A 21,791-nucleotide genomic window follows, 5' to 3' on the forward strand; every position below is an offset into this window, starting at 1 on the left:
CTGATTGGGATCTGCATTGGTGAGTTTAAAGGTCATTTTCATTGATATGTTTTTAGGATCCATCTACCTATCCCTTTTTCGAATGGCAAAAGAAATACATGAAGAAGCTGGTTGAGCTAGGCAAGGTGACACTGCACGATGTGGTTGCTGATGATGAAGGAGAAGGAGAGGTTGAAGCAGAGTCTATTCCATCCAGTGCTAGGCAAATGCAATCACAGATGGAGAACTTGATCTCCATTGTGAAGCTGTTGGTGTTGGTTCTTGGTGGACTGCTAGTTGTAGGGATTATGTACCTTATCAAGTAGTGTTTGGGTGATATGTAATTTGGCAAATGCTGATGAACCTGATGTACCTATGAACCTCATCCTCATGTATGGATCATTTTATGTCTAATGCATTTGATTCAGTTGCATGTTGTGGTTTACAAACTGAACATGACAGTGCTTGAAAAATTGTCCACAAACATGCAGTTTGCAATAAAAGGAGTAAGGCAACACGTCCATTACATGTTCCGGCAACATAGGCACTAAAGTTTGCAGTCTTCTAGCTAACAAAGTTCAGCAGTTGCTAATGAGAGCAGCAGGGCAACAGAGCCATTATCCCCAGCCATTACATGGTTTTTGCCAGTACTGGCAGCACAAAATAGATTACACAGCCATTGTTTGCAGGTTTTCAAGGCTACATAGCCATTACAAAATAACCCAAATTCAGACTTCTTGCTTATCAAACAGATTAGGTCTTGGTTGGACTGGCCTTCTTCACCTTCGAAGCCAACTGTTTCTTCCTGGGTGTCATCTTCTTAGTAGGTGCAGGGTGATCTTCACATACAACCATCTCTAGTGGTACAGGCTCATCTAAGGGCAATCTCCTGGATCGTGGGATGCATTGTTAGGTAATTGAACCTATAATATGGACCAGAAACATGGAAACTGGATGAAACATACCTCTTACCAGGTGGAATTGGAGTTGGTTGTGCTTGAGATTCAGCTTCAGCAGCAGCTGCTGCTGCCATAGCTGCCTGGGCAGCCATGGCTGATGCTTCCCTAGCAGCTGCTGCCCTTGTTCTTGGAGTATTTGTTGCTGGCTTGGAGAGAGAAGGTTGCTTGGATGAAGAACCTTCCTTGGGTGCATCAGTCTTCGCCTTCTTCCTCCCCACTATTGATTTAGTCTTTTTGGTCCTTTTCCTACATTTTCAATTAGTTAGTACAACAATGATGTAAATTTGGTTAGAGTGATACCTTTTCTTAGTGCCAATTAGGGGACAGTTGGAGCTTCCTTTCCTGTGCCCAAGTTCACCATAGCCATCACACTTTGATTGTCTTGTGGCTTTCCCTGTCCTCTCCAGGCAAGATAAAATCCTTTTCTTCCTCAGCCTTCCAGCAGTTTTCTTTTCTGGCTTGGCAACTGGTGGCTGCAACTTGAAACCTTTGTCCACTTGAGGCCACTGATTCCTGTCAGTGATGTTTGGTATTACTCCTGCATATGCAGTTTTAAATTTCTCAACTAAGAAGGCCATGTCTATGTAATGTTCCATGTTTGGGTTCCTCTCTGTGGTGATGACTGCCAATGCATGCTGGCAGGGCTTCCCACTGACCTCCCATTCTCTGCAAGTGCATATTTTCTGATCTAGGTACACACCATGTCTTCTCACTTCTTCATCTTTGTACACTACTAACACCTCTGCTTGGTTTCTATCCCCTTTTGTGACCTTCAAGTGCCCCAATCCTTTTGATGCAGCATTCATCTGATAAACCACAGCAGGCAGTATAGTTCCCTTCAAAGCTCTATGTAGGGGACCGTGACGCCTAAGAGGGGGGTGAATTAGGCAACTTAAAATTCTACTTCTAAACTATGACCTCTTTTTCTAACCTTAGCAAAACCTATGCAAAAGATAAACTATCTAAATGTGCAACCACGGTTTTGCTAGTGTGTTGCTATCTCTACCGCAAAAAAAGAGTAATACAATCAATGTAAGTGCGGAAGCTAAAGAGCAAGGTAGAGATATGCAAACTCCCATCGACGACTCGCTATTTTTACCGAGGTATCGAGACGTGCGCAAGCTTCCCCCTAGTTCTCGTTGGAGACCCTCACAAGGAATCCCTCGCAAGGGCCAAGCTCCCGGTCGGGTAACTCCGTGGATAGCCTCTGGCCTTCCCCACGCGCAAGTGGGTCTCCGACGTGCCTTCCGGCAAGCCTCTCCCGGATGCTCCCCGCCGTCTTCACTATCAAGCTTTCGGCCAAAACGCCACGGGCCTTGTTCCCTCCGGTACACGGTGGCGGCCACACCACAAACGCGGTTGGTGTGATCTCATAAGACTACAAGCCCCTCCGATGTACAACAATGGTGCGCTCAAGCACCGAGTGGTAAGAGGTATGCAAACCTCACTAAACACTAGGCCTAAACCTAGAGCAAGCGCATAAGCGGTGGTCTAATCAACCTAAGCACTTCGCAAAGCACCTACGCTAATCACCTAATAAATCACTAAGCACTATGCAAATGGAGATCACTAAAATGGTGTATCAACACCCTAGATATGTTTCCTCAACTCCACTTACCAAATGGCCAGTTGGGGGGTCTATTTATAAGCCCCACTGAGAAAGTAGCTGTTGGGGACAAAATCCCGCTTTTCTGCTACTGACCGGACGCTGATCAAGTCCTGACCGGACGCGTCCAGTCGTCCCGACCATTGGAGCCACGATCAACGATCACTTGCCATCAGACGCATCTGGTCGCAGTATCACCGCTCTGGAACCTTTCTATACTCGATCGGACGCTGCAGTCCTGTGTCTGGTCGGTTTGCCACCACCGTCTGGTCCAGTGTCTGGTCGCTGCTGCTGCCGAGCCGCTTGATTGAAGCGTCCGGTCGCTGTGCCTCCAGCGTCCGGTCCAGCGTCCGGTCACCTCTGTGAGCTCGTTTCTTTGTGATCTTGCATACGGCTTGGTTCCTATCTCTGTGCTTAGACTTTGCTTGATATCTTGGGTCTTCTCTTGTGCTCCTAGAGTCTTGCTTATGGTGTTGATCATCGGATCATCATGTCGCCTTCGTCCAAGTCACGTCTTGCATCCTATTGAGCCACAAAACAATCACTCACAATTTCATTAGTCCAATTTGGTTGTGTTGGTCATCAAACACCAAAATCCAAAGTAAATGAGCCTAGGGTCCATTTTCCTTACAATCTCTTCCTTTTTGTTGATTGATGACAACACGACCAAAGCTAGCAAATAATAGGATTTTGAAAATTGAAAGCTACCTACTTGCTAGGATGCAATGCAAGGGGCAAAGTTATATGATGCTAAAAGATACTACATGTAAAACTAAAAGATACTACATAAAAACTTATCTTGCCCTTGCAAATGTCCCCATTTGATATTATGGATATTAGCCTTGCTCCCTACAAATTCTCCTAATTACATAGGCTAATCCATAATCCACTATCCTCCCTTTCTCGGACCATTACCACTTGAAGACCATTACCACTTGTAAATTGTTATGATCTAGCTTTATGTCCTACAAATTAGTGCTTGCTTTTGGTCCTCTAAATTCTCCCCCTTTGGAATCAAACACCGAAAAGGAAGACATTAGTAGCACAAGGGAGGGTCAAACTTTGTGATCCTTTGTGTGTAGAGTGGAATAGGTCACAAAATTTGACTCTCACATTATATAGATTAAGCTCCCCCTAAATATATGCATACATATGGTAGACGGCAAAGCATATGCATAATTGGCAAATTATCACTCAAGGGAATTTAATCTATATAATGCATGGAGAAAGCATATAACTATCAAAATGAAATCAATATGATGAAATCGGTTTAGAAATACTATCTGTGGAAATCAATTTGATTTCTACCACTTGCAATAGGTGGTGGATATTTGAAGTATGATGCTTAACTCCGAGGACTCTATTTTCCTTGCAATGAGACTACTACACACATGATAAACTTGAAAAGGTGTTAGTCTCAAAGTATCCAACTTGTAGAGTAACCTCCCCCTAAATTTGTGCACACAAGTATGAAATACTTGTAGGAAACATGCACACTGATTTTAGAATGAAAAATACCACTTGAAAGATGACATCACATGAATGTGAGAGTCATTTTCGAAGGCAATATTCAGGAGAAATTATCTACAATTTGGACTTTGGCACATATTAGATGAACAATTGTAAGACAAGCTATGTGCCGTGCTTCTAAACAATTTTAAACCATGTAGGTTTGCTCCAAGGGTTAAGAATAAAACCGAGCAAGCCTACCATAAGATATACCTAGTGTATGCATGACAAAAAGATATAAGCATGCAAATGCAAATATAGGCATGAAAAGTAACTAGATGCTTAAGGATACCAATTTGTAAGAAATACCACTTGTAGGAAATGCAAATTGATACTACTTGAAGGAAATTGAATCTAGTTACTTAACATGGGAAGAGGAATTTGGGTCCATAGTATTCACTAACCCACTTGGCAATTATTTTGTCCATCATGATGCACCCCATGAAATGCACCCATACTTTGCCAAGTCTCCAAATTCCCCGACGTCTATTGGACTTCTCACTTCCCTTTTGGGATCCAAACCTTCTTGGTGCTCTTCATATTGGAAATGATCTCCTTTGGCCCCCAAAAGCGTTTGACCCCATTGTTGGCTTGCTTGTTCACCTTGATGGCCACCACCTTGTCATTTTTCTTCTTCTTCAAGAGATAAGGTGTGGATGCCTTTTAGTCCACCTTGTTGGTGTAGGTGTTGGAGAACTTGCTTGTTTGCTTTTTCTCTTTCTTCTTTGCTCCTCCCCCATTCTTCACCTTGCACTCATAGGACTTGTGACCTTCCTTGTGGCACACGTAGCAAACCATGGTTTGTCCTTCATCAAGCTTCTTCACTCCCTTGACGGTGTTATCTTGATGAAGTTGGGCTTGCTTCGCCTTGCCTTTCACTTGAGTCAAGTCCTTGGTGAGGCGAGCTACTTCTTGCTTGAGTTGCTCATTCTCCATTGCAACCTCTTGTGTGCATGTATCTACAACTTTCTCAACACAAACTTAGTTGCACAAGGGTGAGTCTAAATATAAATCTTTGCAAGAAGTAGAGGCATCCTTTTTAGGCATGTTAAAGATAGAACTTTTTTTTTAGATGCCTTGGTGGGGGTTGTACCAACGGCTTTAAGATTAGCAACTTTATTAGTTAGCTCATCACAATGTTTGCACATGGTTTCCATTTTAGCAAGCAAACTTTTATAAGCATCTTGTGAGCTAGCTAACTTTTTTTTTAATTTTTCATTTTTCTTTATAAGTTGCTCATCATTGATTGTGCATGCATTAGTTGTTGCACTAGCCTCAAATTGCTTAATTTTAGTAGATAGTTCACAATTAAGATTAGCAAATGTCTCATATTGTTCAAGCAAAGTTTTATATGCTTCTTGTGAACTATCTAGCTTTTTTTATTTTTTCGAGCTTCTTTTGTTGACTAGTGCAAACTTTAGCATAATTAAGGTTTTATTGCACAATTTCATCATAAGAAGGCATTTCATCATCACTATCACTCTCACTAGAGGATGAGCTTATGTTACCTCATGCCATAAGGCACATACGAGAAGAGCTTGATGATGAGTGCTTGCGGCCTCGCCTCTTGTGATGGTGTTCTTCTTCACTTGAAGAATCATCCCATGACCTTATTGATGTGAGGGCTTGGTTTTTGCATGCCTTCTTCTTTGTCTTTGGGTGTGGGCTTGTTTGGACAAACTTCCACAAAGTGCTCCAACTCGCCGCATCCATAGCATCCTCTCTTTCTTTGCTCATTTCTTTGATTGGTGAAAATGAGATCTTGAATTTGGATGGGCACACCCTTGACATTGAGCCTTTGGATCATCTTCTCCACCTTGTTTATGAGTTTGATTGATTCTTCATCAAGGTCAGAGGTGGAGGAAGATTGATCATCATCACTTGAATCATCATCATCATCATCGTCGTCTTCATCTTCTTCTTCATCTTCACTTGAGGAGCTTGAGCTTGTCTCAACTTGCTTGCCCTCATCTTCTTTTTCTCACTACAAGCGAGGGCTTTGCCTTTGCTTGATGAAGAGGCCTCTTCTTGACCCATCTTACGTGACATTTCAAATGCCACTATCTTGCCAATGACTATGCCCGGGGTCATGGTGCTCAAGTCCTCCATGTTGTGAAGGATGGTGATGATGCTTGCATATTTCTTTTGTGGAAGCACGGAGATGATCTTCCTCACGATGTCCGCATCATCTAGCTTTGTTAATCCTATTGAATGGAGCTCATTGATAATTAGATTCAAACGAGAATACATATCATGAACAAGCTTATCATCATTCATTGTAAAGGAATCATAATTTGTTTTAGCTAGACAATGTTTTTGCTCACGGACATTAGATGTGCCGTCATGGAGCTCTTGAAGTTTTAACCAAATTTCATGTGTCGTATTTAAAGTGAACACTTGGTTAAAAACATCCATGCTAAAAGATTCAAACAAGCAATTCTTAGCTCTAGCATTGAAATGAATTTCCTTTTCTTTACTCTTCGTGGGTTTATCGAGATTCTTAATGGTTTTCATCCCATCACGAGTGACTCTCCAAACTCCTAAATCAACCGCCTCAAGATAGCAATCCATTCTAGCTTTATAATAGGGAAAGTTAGTGCCATCAAAGTGCGGAGGCCTAGAGGTATCCATCCCAACCACTCTAAATAGCATCGGCTCAACGACGGTTAAGACAAAGGTCCAAATTGAGCCAATCGTCTCTGATACCAATTGTAGGGGACCGTGACGCCTAAGAGGGGGGTGAATTAGGCAACTTAAAATTCTACTTCTAAACTATGACCTCTTTTTCTAACCTTAGCAAAACCTATGCAAAAGATAAACTATCTAAATGTGCAACCACGGTTTTGCTAGTGTGTTGCTATCTCTACCGCAAAAAAAAGAGTAATACAATCAATGTAAGTGCGGAAGCTAAAGAGCAAGGTAGAGATATGCAAACTCCCGTCGACGACTCCGGTATTTTTACCGAGGTATCGAGAAGTGCGCAAGCTTCCCCTAGTCCTCGTTGGAGCCCCTCGCAAGGAATCCCTCGCAAGGGTCAAGCTCCCGGTCGGGTAACTCCGTGGATAGCCTCTGGCCTTCCCCACGCGCAAGTGGGTCTCCGACGTGCCTTCTGGCAAGCCTCTCCGGAATGCTCCACGCCGTCTTCACTATCAAGCTTTTGACCGAAACGCCGTGGGCCTTGTTCCCTCCGGTACACGGTGGCGGCCACACCACAAACGCGGTTGGTGTGATCTCGCAAGACTACAAACCCTTCCGATGTACAACAATGGTGCGCGCAAGCACCGAGTGGTAAGAGGTATGCAAACCTCACTAAACACTAGGCCTAAACCTAGAGCAAGCGCATAAGCGGTGGTCTAATCAACCTAAACACTTCACAAAGCACCTACGCTAATCACCTAATGAATCACTAAGCACTATGCAAATGGATATCACTAAAATAGTGTATCAACACCCTAGATATGTTTCCTCAGCTCCACTTACCAAATGGCCAGTTGGGGGTCTATTTATAAGCCCCACTGAGAAAGTAGCCGTTGGGGATGAAATCCCACTTTTCTACTACTGACCGGACACTGATCACGTCTTTATCAGACGTGTCCGGTCACAGTATCGCCGCTCTAGAACCTTTTTGTACTTGATCGGACGCTGCAGTCCGGTCCAGCGTCCGGTCGCTGCTGCTGCCGAGCCTCTTGATCAGAGCGTCCGGTCGTTGTGCCTCCAGCGTCCGGTCACCTCTGTGAGCTCGTTTCTTCGTGATCTTGCGTATGGCTTGGTTCCTATCTTCGTGCTTGGATTTTGCTTGATATCTTGGGTCTTCTCTTGTGCTCCTAGAGTCTTGCTTATGGTGTTGATCATCGGATCATCACGTCGTCTTCGTCCAAGTCATGTCTTGCATCCTATTGAACTACAAAACAATCACTCACAATTTCATTAGTCCAATTTGGTTGTGTTGGTCATCAAACACCAAAATCCAAAGTAAATGAGCCTAGGGTTCATTTTCCTTACACTCTAGATATAGTCCACTTTGCAAATAACTTCAATGTCTGCTCCCTAATAGCTTTAGCTAAGGCATATATAGGAAGATCTTTGTGCTCCTTGATCCATGAATTCCAGGATTCAGCCAAGTTGTTGTTGATGTAGTCACATTTGATGTCAGGTGAGAACTTGGATCTAGCCCACAACAAGTTGTGATGCTCATTTAGCCATGGCAACACTGTAGTAGAAGCAGCGATGACCTTGCTCATGAAATACTCATGTTTGTCAGGGAGATAGGCCCTGGCAACAGGCCACATGTACTTAGAATAAATTGCACCTCTAAATTTCTTCTTCATGTTGTCCATTAGATGCTTGAAGCACTCCCTATGTTCAGCTTGAGGGAAAATAGTCTTCACAACAGCCTCTAATCCTTTACAAGCATCTGTACAAACTGCTAATTTGTCCATTGGGTCTAATGCATCTCTCAATTTTTCCATGAACCATGTCTAATTTTTCTTGGTTTCTCCATCAAACAGACCAAATTCTATATGGAACATCCAGTTATGTCCATCAATAGCATTGGCAGCAGGCATGTGCCCATTCCACTACTCATTGAGGGCAGTGGAGTCTATGCTAATGTAAGGCCTATAACCTTGTAAAAACCCATCAATGCTAGCCTTGAATGCACAGAAAAATTTGCTAAAATGAATTTGCCCATTTACTTCCACTGTACCTATCTCAACAACACTTGCAGGGGATCTAAGCTCTACCTCAGCTTTGAACCTATACAACCAATCATAAGAATCATCCCACTTACCAAATAAAATGTTAGAAGCTCTTTGCCTTCCATACCACACAGTCTGGTAGGGTATCTGGATTTTGTACTTCTCTTCTAGGCTTCTAGCTCATCTTTCACTTCCTTTGCACCCATCCCTAGTTTCCTCTTCAAGAGTGGAATAGCCCTTTCTGCAACCCATGCTTGAGATGCCATCCTACCTTCAACTCTGCTTATTGATGGATAATTATGCTCCCTGTCATTTATCTGTACCTGCACATGCAAACATATTGACTATAAGTCCACCAATATTAGTAAAGGGATGGTGATGCTCAAGTGTAAGTAACAAATTACAAGATACAAACAAAAAAATGTACCCTGACACTGCCATCAAACTGTGTTTTATCTCTAATCCTCCAAGGACATCCCTTGGCATTGCAGCACCCCTTGAACCTTTTCTTGTCTGATTTCTCAGTGTGCAACTCAAACTCCCCAACAATTGCATGCTACCTAAATGCAAGTCTGAACTCAGGCATTGAGGGATAAATGGCTCCAACATCCATATCTGGATTGTCCCTATCCCAGTCAATAAGTGGCTCTGAACTAGCTTTGTCATCAGTAGGGAAAGTTGTTTCCTCCATTTCTTGTTGGATCTCTGGTGGGATAGATGGGATAAGAACTTCTTCAGCTGCAGCTGCTGCTGCTTTCTCTTCTGCAGCTTTGAACCCATATGCCTCAAATACTGCATCTTCATCAGCCAACATAGTAGCCTCACCATCTTGATCATCATTGGGTATTATGGTTAGAGTTCTCCAATCAACGGCAGGTTCTGGTGCACTGAAAGTTTCAGCTTCTGGAGACATAGATGTATCATCAACTGCTTCTGATTGTGCTACAGATTGAGCAATAACCCCAGATGTTGCACGACCACTAGCATTATACCCAGCTGGTGCTGACTGACCCTTTTCCCTGACCTCACAGGCAAGATACAACAGCTTAACATCCATCCTGCCCCCCACCATCTCAACAAACTACTTGTCAGTTGTTATCTTCCACTCAGTCCCACTTTCTATATCAACTCCTCACACAATCATCTGCTGACTAGGCCCCTAGATAATGTTGCTAGCCATTTTCTCGACCAAGTTACTTAGATTGAACACATACCTACTGTCAAACCAGACATCATGTCTTAAATCTTCCATTTCTAGTGGCCCATACTCCAGATTGGCAGTGAACTTAGCACATTCAACAACAATTCTAAATGAATTGCCAGGATCAATCCTAGCACATGTCGATAATGAAAATAGTTTAGAATTAGAATTGATCCAACTCCATAGCCATCACAATGAATACAATCCATACAATATCCTACTTACCAAGGGGGCAATCTGACGACTTCATTCTACAAGACGAACAAATCCACTACCTACGAAGCGCAGTAACGCACAAACCATGAACTTTAATGACCGCAAACAAAATCAAAACCCTAACCACATCGAACCCTAGGTGGCAACCGGAACCACAGAGGAGACGACAGGGGGAAGAGAGGAGAGGAAGGTACACCTACATCCACGAGCACGTTGCCCTTGCTTTTGCCGAACGCCACAGATCCTCGCGCCGCACCATCGGATCTCCTTGTGCCGCTCCTCAGCGCGAGGGAGAAGAAGAAGAAGAATGGGGGCGGCTGGGATACAGGGAGCGAGACCACACGGTTAAGGGATAAGGCAAGGGGTAGCGAGGTCTTTTGCGTGCATCTGCCATGCTGGCAAGCTGACTGTGCATGCCACACAGCCAAAATGTCTACAAACTGGAAGTTTTGGTCAGTTTGGGGCAAAAAATTAGGTTCGCGTAGAAAGCTGGCAATTGAGCTCGTGCCAACCATAAGAGTGGCAAAAAGTTAAATATCCCGACACCGAGCCGACGAGCTCAAGCGTGGGCGGCGGCTCCTAGGGTTCGGAAATCCCCCCCCCCCCCACCCCAAAAAAAATCCCCCCGTTCGAATTGAATTCGATCTTCAGCCTCGGCGTCGACCACGGCCATCTCTGGTGTCTGGTCAGCCCACTTTTCCTCCCCATTGCTGCAATTTTTTCTCTCGCATCACCTCACACCTACATCTCGATCCGTCCCCGCTTTTCACAGATTGCTCTCGGAGGGAGGCATGGAGGGCTGCTCCAAGACGAGCGCCAGCGTGGTGCCCATCCTCCCCGACAACCCCCTGGTTGAGATCCTCTCCCGCGTCCCTGCCAAGTCCATCTGCCGCTTCAAGTGCGTCTCCAAGGCCTAGCGGTGCCCCAAGCCATGCAAGAGTCGCCATGCAAGGACTGTTCGTCCAGACGTCCGAGGTCTCTGAGGTTGACAATATTAAATTGGCCCGTACAAGTATCAGTTTTATCGACCTGACAGTGAGATCCGTGCCTCTGGATATCTACCCTTCCTTCACCTTCCTAACGGAAATGACTGGGATCGAGGCCTTCATCTTGGATTCCTGCAACGGGCTTATCCTTTTCGGGCACCGTCAGGAGCCATTTGATCCCCTTTACTATACCGTGTGCAACCCGACCACAAAGCAGTGGTCAGCCGTGGCCGCTTGCGGTTCTGGTGAACCGGTAAGCCACACCTATTTGGCTTTCGCTCTGGCCATCTCCTCTCACTTTGACTTGGTCCAGTTCCAGATCCGCGATCTGTATGAGGAGTTTGTGTCGTTGCATGCTTACTCATCTGAAACTAGGACCTGGAGGCAAAACCAAATTGATGAACAAAAAGAGCAAGGACAGTTGAAAGGCTGGCATCTTCAGTTTACACTAGACATTGAGACTGACAACCATCTTTGGGCCTTTGTTAATGGCTTCCTGCATGTGATAGTTAGTTGCTCAGATCTACAGCACATACTTGTTGTAGATGTACAAGGGAAGGCAAGAAGGCTGATCACCGTACCAGGTATGGCTGATGGGAGGCACAGGCACACCTATGTTTGGTATTTAGGTCAATCCCAAGGGCACCTACATTGCGTGACTCTAGAGTCTGCTGATAAAGATAACGACAAACTATCCACCTGGGTTCTTCAGGATTATGATACACAGGAATGGGTGTTGAAGAACACTGTGGACTTGAACTCTTTGGATGTCTTTGGAGAAACAAGAGACTTGTCAGAGTTTAAAGTGGTTGACATTCATCAAGACCAGGGTAATGTGGTTTTCTTTCTTCAGGAGTCCTGTAAGCTGACAGCATACGACATGGACCATAAGGAAGTGAGTGTCATTGCGACTTTCAAAGATCACAAAGACCCGTGTGATTTTGCTCGTTACGTTCCCTATTTCTTAGAATCACCGGATCTCACAAATAAGCACTGAAAGTGTGTGCTCTAAGTATGAGCTAGCAGCTTGGTTAAATTCTAGTAGACTCAGGTGAAATGTTCTGCTTGTGCTTGGATGTATGCCTTCTTAATTAGTAGTGCAAGCCTGTTGAGACATTGGATGTATGCCTTCTCATGCTTTTGATCTAATTAGTACTGCAAGTCTATTGAGACATTTATGTAGTGTACTTATGGATGCTAGTTATATTAATGAATGTTGTTGCACAAGTTGAACAATTTCGATTTTTGGTGATTAGTTTTATGATTAGCATGTATTTTTTCGTGGCTGTGTTAATGAGCAATTATTTACTGTGAATTTAGTTTGTTTGGTTGTGTGTTTATTTATGTCAGTCAAATCAAAATTATGTTCCATATTTTGCTAATGTTGCATGTATGGAATGGTTTCAAATTGAAGGCTTGTGGTTACATCAAAAGTTCAGAACCAAAAAGTCTTATTTATGCTTGAGAGGTAATCTCTTTCGAGGAAACTTACACAGTTTCAAATTTAATATGTGCAATTAATTGTCATATGGACATGCCACATCTTATCTTCCTAATAGAACATCAGTTGTAGTGTTGCGACGTTAGCGATGCCTTCTAATCGACCTGTTGCCCCTCGCTGCGATAGCTGTGTCTCTTCGACACTCAAGGGGTGTCCAAACTCACTATCTGCTCAGGCTCTCTCCTAAGTTTGCATTTGCATACTGTGGAAGGGTTGCAGCTGCTCACTGCGTGTCTCCAATGTTGATAGACCTGCGAATCTTTAAATGCTTTTTCGAGAGGCAGCCTGGTTGACATAACGATCGATTGGGCTGATAGATATGATCCAAGCTCGGTCCAGCTTGGTGAGCTGGCACAGCTACGGATACTGTCAACCTTATGCTTTGCAGATGCATTGCCTGAGTGTCAGTACAACTGGGGCATTGTGATGTTATTGCGGCGCTTTTGGAAGATCCCTGCTCTTTTCATTACGATCATCACCAAATGTGAGTATACTGTTTACATCCTGTTATAATGCATTTGAAACATTTCTTTATTTATTTGAATATTGCTGCAAGTACAAGTAACTGTAAGTTTGTAACAAAAACTACTTTGGAGTACTAGTGATTACTAGATGATGTTTTAGTCAAGCAACTGACTGTCAATAAAATGACGGCTGACAGGACCTTCAGTTGTAGGTACACTTGTACAGCTCACTATTTTAACACTTGGCCATACATACATGGGCATGAATACAATACAAGCATAGTATGGCTGAGTATTACTAGTCATATACTACACCGGTAGGCTAGGGCAGGGGCAGCTTTAAGGGCCGTCTCTTGCTGAGTATTACTAGTCATATGGCTGTAGCATAGTGTGTAACTGTGTATCCAACTGCTTGCTTCTATTCTCAATTGTGGTTCGAGACCACACTACTGCCCAATTTTATGCATGTATGTTTAAACAAAACTTCCATGACATATTGTGTTTCACTGAAGAGTTGTGCTATTAAAGTTATCAGACATTCGTGAGAAGATGATTCCAGCTCCTCCCATGCTACTGCGCCTGTACTATGTTCACGTTGCGCATTTGCATCTTTTTGGATACAGTACTACTAGTGTGTTAGAAGTAGAAGATAAATTAATGTCACATGACAGTATGTCACTAAGCATGCCATATTGGCATTGACTATTTTTTTCTCTCCTAACAAGATGTTCTCGTTGTACTCCTTTGCCCACCATTTTGCGAGCGGAGCAGCTAGCGCTCTAGCGTCCAAAACGGATGCCCGCATTCGGAGGTAGCAACCGCGCCCCATCCCACCCAATTCGTTGCGCCCGTTACCGTTCGGCCCCTTGCAGTGGCGCAGTGCCCTGAGGTCCCATCTCCGGCGCGCCTGCGTCACCCACGACATCCCATCCCTGCCGCGTCCGTGGCCTCCATCTTCACCATAGGCCCATACGCCAGGGAGCCGCAGCAACCGGCCTTTCTGTGTGTCCGCGAGCCTCACCGAGGCGTCTACCGCGCCTCTCATGCCCCCGCCGGAGTCCAACCTTCACCTGTTTCCTATGGTCGTCCATCGCGGCAGACTAGCAGCCCCCACACTGCTCGGGCGGCAGCATGACCACCGAGAGTTTGGGCTTCCTCCACGCCTACATTCAGATCTACTTTTACAACACCCACATGAAAAATTGCAACATACGTCTGAACCTAACAAAACATTTGGAACATACACTTGCAACATAATCATCGCAACATATGCAACATCCAAATCTACTTTGCAACACCTAGATGAAACTATTGCAATATACAGCTAAAACAGATGAAACATTTGGAATATAGACTTGCAACATATGCAACATCTAGATCTACTTTCGCAACACCCAGATGAAACAATTTTAACATACATCTGAAACTGGTCAGACATTTAAAACATACACTTGCAACATCCAAGTGTAGCCATTGCAACACATGCAACATCTAGATCTACTTAAAACATACGTGTATATATAAGCAGTGCAACATATGCACCATCCAGATCTACTTTTACAACATCTATATAAAACACTTTCAACATACATCTGAAAACACTTGAAACATACGTTTGCAACATGTGCTTTCAGCACAATAGCTCCTTGTTGCTTGGGTGAATGGAGGCTCGTCAGCGTGTGGAGTTCACCGGTGTAGAGCTCATCGGTGTGAAAGGTCCTTATGTGGTTTTGGTAATTGAGTGACAACCTAGGTGGACTAATTGTGTTTATATGAGATACACATATGATTAGTCCACGGGTACATGTGTGTGAGCAACATATGCCATGGCTCGGAGATGTTGCAAAGTTCACACATGTGATGATGAAGGATCTCATTGCACATGAGACATGACATTGAGTCATGTGATCAAGGTGGAGAAGATCAAGACATGACTTGGCTTGATGGACCGGTTGCAAGCGTGATGGGCAAGTTGAAGGCTTTGGAGCGATGGACCGCGTGGCGGTGAAGCTTGAGCAAGACTTGGCACCGATGGACGAAGGCAACGGTGAAAAGCAAGTGAAGTCAAGATCGATGAACCAATACGGTCACGTGATAACATGAAGTGGATCATATCATGTGGTGATTGGTTGGTGCATGTGTTGCATCAACAATGGAGGAGATGGAATGGAATGAAATGCGCAAGGCAAAGGTATAACCTAGGGCATTTCATTTCATCGGTCATAGGTGTGTAGAGAAGTTAATGACCGAGTTTAGGATAGATGGCCGTACTATCAAGAGGGCAAACTTGTTTGCATATCGGTCATCTAGTGCCACTCAAGTGATCTAACTTTGCATCGTCACTAGGATCGAGTGGCATGGCAAGTTGAGTGGCTAATCCTTTGAAAAATGATTGTGAAAATGCTAACACACATACACATGGTGGTGTACACTTGGTGGTGTTGGCACATTTGCAAAGGAGAAGAAGTTGGTGAAGAAAAGGAGTTGAATGCTCTGGTCATGGGGTGACCGGACGTGTCCGGTATTCCCGATGTGACCGGACGCGTCCGATATCGTTACCGGACACGTTCGGTATTCTGGCCAGGCACAGGCAGAGTTGCCAAGGTGACCGGACTCTGGCTCTTAGCAGTGACCGGACGTTGAGCAACCACTATTTAGCGTCAGGCCATGGTGACGTGGAGCGCGGGTGTTGGTCCAGAGAGGACCGGACGCAGGGATGTGTCCGGTCGGCCACACCGGACGTGTCCGGTCGGTGTTGAGCAGCTCTAGGAGCTCTCTGGACTCGACCGGACGCTGCCCGTCCTGTGTCCGGTCGGCACACCGGACGCGTCCGATCGACGTTGAGCGGCAATGGCTATTTCGTTTGAATGGGACACGCGGCGGGCAAGCAATGACCGGGCGCAGCGACCGGACGCGTTCGGTGCACACGACCTGCGCGTTCGGTCGTCCTGAGTTTTGCCTAGTGAAGGGGTAACGGCTATTTTAGCCCGTGGGGCTATAAATAGAAGGTGGTCTCGGCCATGGCTGAGGTTGAGCACCTTGGGGGACTTTATGTCCATGCTTGAGAGTGCTTAGGAGCCCTCTAACTCACTTGAGCTTGATAGTGTTCATCCGAACGAGTGAGTGAGCGATTCTAATGCAATTGCATCGTGAGGTTGCATCGAGTGGCACTAGGTGGTCGTCTTGTAAGCCAGTGGTGATTGTTACTCTTGGAGGTTGCCACCTCCTAGACGGCTTGGTGGTGGTCTCCGCCGAAGCCCGTAAGAAGCTTATGCGGTGCTCCGGAGAAGAGCTTTGTGAGGGGCATTGTGCTCGCCCCATGGGAGCCGCGGAGAGCAACTCTAGTAAAGCGAGACGCGAAGGGCGACAAGTGGTCCGGCCGAGTCAAGTACTAGAGCTTATGGTAAGCACTACACGTGGGAGAGTGTGACTTGCGGGTCACCACTAGCAAGAGGACCGGCGGCAACCTTGGAGCTTGTCTCAACGGGGGCTAGCGTGTTGGCAAGCACGTGAACCTCCGGAAAAAATCATCGTGTCATCATTGTATTCCCGTTGGTTTGCATCCTCGTTACACAAGCTTGTAATTACTTTCATATACATTGTGCTTGTGTAGTTGCTTTTATAATTAGTTAGCTTGTGTAGCTTGCTAGCTACCTTCTAGCTTGTGTAGCATAGAAGTAGCTCCCTTACGTGGCTAATTTGGTTTGTATAACCTTGTTAGTCATATTGCTTAGTTTGTGTAGCTAAGTATTTGCGCTCTCTAATTTGGCATTGGTTGCCTTGTTATTGAGCATTGCTAGTGAGCTTAGGAGCTTTGTGCTTTTGCTTACTAGAATTGTGTAGGAGCTTCCCGATGTGTAAAGTACTAGTGGCATAGGTTTGTGTAACCTCGCTTCTAAAATTGGTTAGGTGAGCTCTAACTAGCTCGGCACCTTTGTTGCCTAATTAGGATCTTTATAAGGTGCTTGTGAACTTCGATAGAGGGGTGTAGTCTTGGCTAGACCGATTGTTTTAATTCTGCATTTATTTCGGTTAGCCGCCGCGATTAAATTTAGAAATGACTATTCACCTCCTCTAGTCACCATCTCAACCCTACACGGTGGCATGCAGCTAGATGGCGGCACACAGAGGGCAAGGTGGGGGCAGCGCGACGGACGACGTAGAGGGTGGGTGGGATGACCATCGGACGCCCGGACGCTATGGAGAATGCCAAAGGTGGCACTGTCGCGGTGGAGCCCAGTCGCGTCGCGGCCGCGGAGCTGGGTGGCGGCGCACAGAGGGAGAGGTGGGGGCGGCGTGACGGCAGTGATGAAACAGAGGGTAGGTGGATGGCCAGCGGACGTCCAGACGTCGTGGAGAACGCCAAAGCAACACGGTCGCAGCAGGCCCGGTCCTGTCAGTTTGGTGGCCTAGAGCGAAGCTAAAAGGATGGCCCTTTAATATAACTATAATATAATAATAGTGATGTTTCTAATAAACACTTTAATACATCCAAAAACATTCTTATCTTGATAAAAAAAACATTCTTATCAGACAAGTTCTAAATATTATCTTAAAATTTTCTTCTAATATTTGCAGATGTGAAGTTATTGATGCAAGCAACAATATCAATCTCATCTAATAATTTCTTCTCAATGCATAAAGTCGCCGAACCATTTAATCTTTCTAAAGATATTACTGACCTCGAATACTTCATCAATAATTCCAAACAATTATTAGTAAGTAATTTACCAAAAATATGTTATGCTAGAGTAAATATTAAAATCAAAAATAGATTTAGGTCACACTACACTATAGCTGCACGCCAGCTCTGTATGGGATTCCCAAATCCCATATCAGAATAGTCTCGAAGTCTTATGCTCTAAAGAATAAATATTTTGGACAAACAAAAATCAAAACATTGATGATTAAACATATACGTCAATGCTTGACGTAAACGCAACTGATGTCTCGTCGTCTGATCGTCTGTCATGACTCGTGTGGCTCGGAAATACTGAAACAAAGAGCGCGAGTCACTGGCTGCCTAGTTGTTGCCGCGTGGCTGTTCACGTCGAGTACTCGGAGTCGGCGACGGCGTGACGCACATCAACAAAGCAGCGCTGGAGCAGCGGAAGGCAAATCGACTTGCAGGTACGTATATTTCTTACTGGGCCAGAGATCTCATGCATACACTTGAAGTATACCTATCTGGAATTGGGCCCCTTGCTTTTAAGGGCCCAGTGCAGCCGCCCAACTCGACTTCCCACGGGTCCGGGCCTGGGTCGCGGTGGAGCCATGGAGGGCAGTCACGGCACGGTCGTGGTGGAGTGCAGTCGCAGCGCTTCAGACATGGCGGGCTGGACGAGCGGATACGATTGCGGGCGTGTGGACAAGCGGATACGAGTGTTTGGCTTTTGTGCGTCGCGGCCCACCAACAGACGGGGCTTGGGAAGCCGGCGTCTAGACGGACGGACGTCCTAGGGGAAGCATTTCCGTTTTGCGAGTGTGTTATTGATCATCAAGCGAAGCACCATCGTCCAACGGTATGAAAATAAAGGTCGCATTTTTTTTAAAAAAAAACTAGAAATTCTAAGATGGTGTCAATTTAGCAATTTAGCAGTTTAGCAGTCACTCTAAGATAAGTGTCATGGGTTGGGTTGTTACAGGCATCCACACCGCTTACCAGCTGAGCTACCTTTTTTTTTTTTTTTTGAGCAGGACCAGCTGAGCTAGCTAGTACGCCGTACACGCTCTACAGCCAGCCCGCGTTGTTTGTGGAAAAAATAACGGACGATTAACAGAGACAAAACGACCCAGCTCAAACTTTGCGGCCCATTCACTCAGGCTCCAGGTCCAGTCCACAAACTAATTTTACATGAAGCCCAAACTCCCCTTCCGGCCGAGAGTTCATTTGCTCATTTGCTCCGCACTCCACCGAGAGCTCGCATCGCTCCGGCCGTGCCAGCCTACCCGCTCCACGGACACCGAGCTGGCGAGCTCTAGGGTTTAGAAATCCCCCAAATCCCATTCGAACCGAATTCGATCTTCAGCCTCGGCACCGCCCTGCGCCGGCGCCATCGACCACGGCTATCTCCGGTGTCTGGTAAGCTCCCTTTGCCTCCCCCATTGCTGCATTTTCCCCATCGCATCCCCTCACACCTCCATCTCGCTCGCGCCCGGCTTTTCACACAGATTGCTCTCGGAGAGTCGGAGGGAGGTATGGAGGGCTGCTCCAAGACGAGCGCCGGCGCGGCGTCCGGCCTCCCTGACGACCCCCTGATGGAGATCCTCTCCCGCGTCCCTGCCAAGTCCATCTGCCGCTTCAAGTGTGTGTCCAAGGCCTGGCGCGACCTCATCGCCGACCCTGATAACCGTAAGAAGCTCCGCCAAGCCATGCAAGGACTGTTCGTCCAGTCCGAGGTCTCCGAGGTTGACAATACTAAATTGCCCCGTACAAGTATCAGTTTTATCGACCTGACAGTGAGATCCGTGGCTCTGGACATGGACACTTCCTTCTCCTTCCTGACGGAAATGACTGGGATATCCTTTTCGGGCACCACCGTCAGGAGCCGTCTGATCCCCTTTACTATACCGTGTGCAACCCGACCACAAAGCAATGTTCAGCCGTGCCCGTTTGCGGCTCTGGTGAACCGATAACCCACACCTATTTGGCTTTCACTCCGGCCGTGCCCTCTCACTTTCACTTGGTCCAGTTCCAAATCCCCGCTCTGTACGAGGAGATAGTGTCGTTGCATGTTTACTCATCTGAAACTGGGACCTGGAGTCAAAACCAAATTGATGAACAAAAAGGGCAAGTCCAGTTGGAAGGCTGGGATCATCAGTTTACACTAGACATTGAGACTCTCAACCATCTTTGTGCCTTTGTTAATGGCTTCCTACATGTGATAGTTAGTGCCTCAGATATACAGCACATACTTGTAGATGTACTAGGGAAGGCAGGAAGGCTGATCACCGTACCAGGTATGGCTGATGGGAGGCACGGGCACACCTATGTTTGGTATTTAGGTCAATCCCAAGGGCACCTACATTGCGTGACTCTAGAGTCTGCTGATAAAAATAACGACAAACTATCCACCTAGGTTCTTCAGGATTATGATACACAGAAATGGGTGTTGAAGAACACTGTGGACTTGAACTCTTTGGATGTCTTTGGAGAAACCGAAGACTTGTTAGAGTTTCAAGTGGTTGATATTCATCAAGACTGTAATGTGGTTTTCTTTCTTCAGGAGTCCTATAATAAGCTGACAGCATACGACCTGGACCGTAAGGAAGTGAGTGTCATTGCGACTTTCGAAGATCACAAAGACCCGTGTGATTTTGCTCGTTACGTTCCCTATTTCTCATAATCACCAGATCTCACAAATAAGTAGAGCTCTGTGCGAGGTCTGGGGAAGGGTGTCAGTGGCAAGCCTTACCCTCGCCTGTGCAATGCGAGGAGACTGCGACTCGAACCCGGGACCTTTCGGTCACAGGCGGTAAGACTCTACCGCTTGCACCAGGCCCGTCCTTCATGTATGAGCTAGCAGCTTGGTTAAATTCCAGGAGACTCAGGTGAAATGTTCTGCTTGTGCTTGTTGGATGTATGCCTTCTTAATTAGTAGTGCAAGCTTGTTGAGACATTGGATGTATGCCTTCTCATGCTTTGTCTAATTAGTACTGCAAACCTGTTGGGGTATTTATGTAGTGTACCTTTATGGATGCTAGTTATATTAATGAATGATGTTCGCAACTCGGAACAATTTTGATTTTTGGTGATAAGTTTTATGATTAGCATGTATTTTTGCGTGGCTGTGTTAATGAGCAATTATTTACTGTGAATTTAGTTTGTTTGGTTGTGTGTTTATTTATGTCAGTCAAATCAAAATTATCTTCCATATTTTGCTAATGTTGCATGTATGGAATGGTTTCAAATTGAAGGCTTGTGGTCCACTGGTTACATCAAAAGTTCAGAACCAAAAAGTCTTATTTATACTTGAGAGGTAAGTGTCGCGGAAATGCGTATGTTGTGTTGGATTTGTGGTCATACAAGAAGGGATCGAGTTCGGAACGATGATATACGTGATAGATTAGGGGTAGCACCAATTGAAGAAAAGATTGTCGAACACCGGTTGAGATGGTTTGGACATGTCCAACGGAGACCTCCAGAGGCACCGGTGCGTAGTGGAATCCTAAGCCAGGATAGTAACATGAAGAGAGATAGAGGAAGACCGAAGTTGACTTGGGTAAAGGCAATAAAAGGAGACTTGAAAGGATGGAATATATCCAAAGACTTAGCCTTAGAGAGGAGTGCTTGGAAAACAGCTATTCACGTGCCTGAACCTTGATTGCTTCTGCTGGGTTTCAACTCTAGCCTACCCCCAACTTGTTTGGGACTTAAAGGCTTTGTTGTTGTTGTTGTATGCTTGAGAGGTAATCTCTTTCGAGGAAACTTACACAGTTTCAAATTTAATATGTGCAATTAATTGTCATATGGACATGCCACATCTTATCTTCCTAATAGAACATCAGTTGTAGTGTTGCGACATTGGCGACGCCTTGTCATCGACCTGTTGCCCTTCGCTGCGATAGCTGTGTCTCTTCGACACTCAAGGGGTGTCCAAACTCACTATCTGCTCAGGCTCTCTCCTAAGTTTGCATTTGCATACTGTGGAAGGGTTGCAGCTGCTCACTGCG

At 45.4% G+C, this 21,791-nt stretch overlaps 2 protein-coding genes and 1 pseudogene across 2 annotated transcripts; 2 read left to right on the forward strand and 1 right to left on the reverse strand.

Annotated features, from left to right (window-relative positions):
- Positions 1-547: 547 nt before the first annotated feature.
- Positions 548-9,807, reverse strand: LOC136543441 (uncharacterized; annotated as a pseudogene).
- A 1,151-nt stretch (positions 9,808-10,958) lies between these two features.
- LOC136545368 (F-box protein At5g49610-like) lies at positions 10,959-12,150 on the forward strand. The gene is given in 2 exon segments (XM_066537390.1): positions 10,959-11,086; positions 11,088-12,150. Coding segments are annotated over 2 exon segments (1,191 nt in total).
- A 6,909-nt stretch (positions 12,151-19,059) lies between these two features.
- LOC136545369 (putative F-box protein At1g50880) lies at positions 19,060-20,840 on the forward strand. Its single transcript, XM_066537391.1, has 3 exons — positions 19,060-19,200; positions 19,290-19,526; positions 20,345-20,840. Exons 2-3 carry the CDS (start codon positions 19,317-19,319, stop codon positions 20,462-20,464), a joined length of 330 nt encoding a protein of 109 aa, XP_066393488.1. The 5' UTR covers positions 19,060-19,200; positions 19,290-19,316; the 3' UTR covers positions 20,465-20,840.
- Positions 20,841-21,791: the final 951 nt, after the last annotated feature.

This window comes from Miscanthus floridulus, chromosome 3, assembly GCF_019320115.1.
Source record: "Miscanthus floridulus cultivar M001 chromosome 3, ASM1932011v1, whole genome shotgun sequence".
Taxonomy (NCBI): Eukaryota; Viridiplantae; Streptophyta; class Magnoliopsida; order Poales; family Poaceae; genus Miscanthus; species Miscanthus floridulus.

Excerpts from the sequence above, each read along its gene's own strand:
- LOC136545369 (XM_066537391.1), top strand. The coding sequence starts at position 19,317 with ATGGAGGGCTGCTCCAAGACGAGCGCCGGCGCGGCGTCCGGCCTCCCT. Across the intron at positions 19,527-20,344 it reads TCCAGTCCGAGGTCTCCGAG|GAGTCCTATAATAAGCTGAC; the intron begins GTTGACAATACT and ends TTCTTTCTTCAG.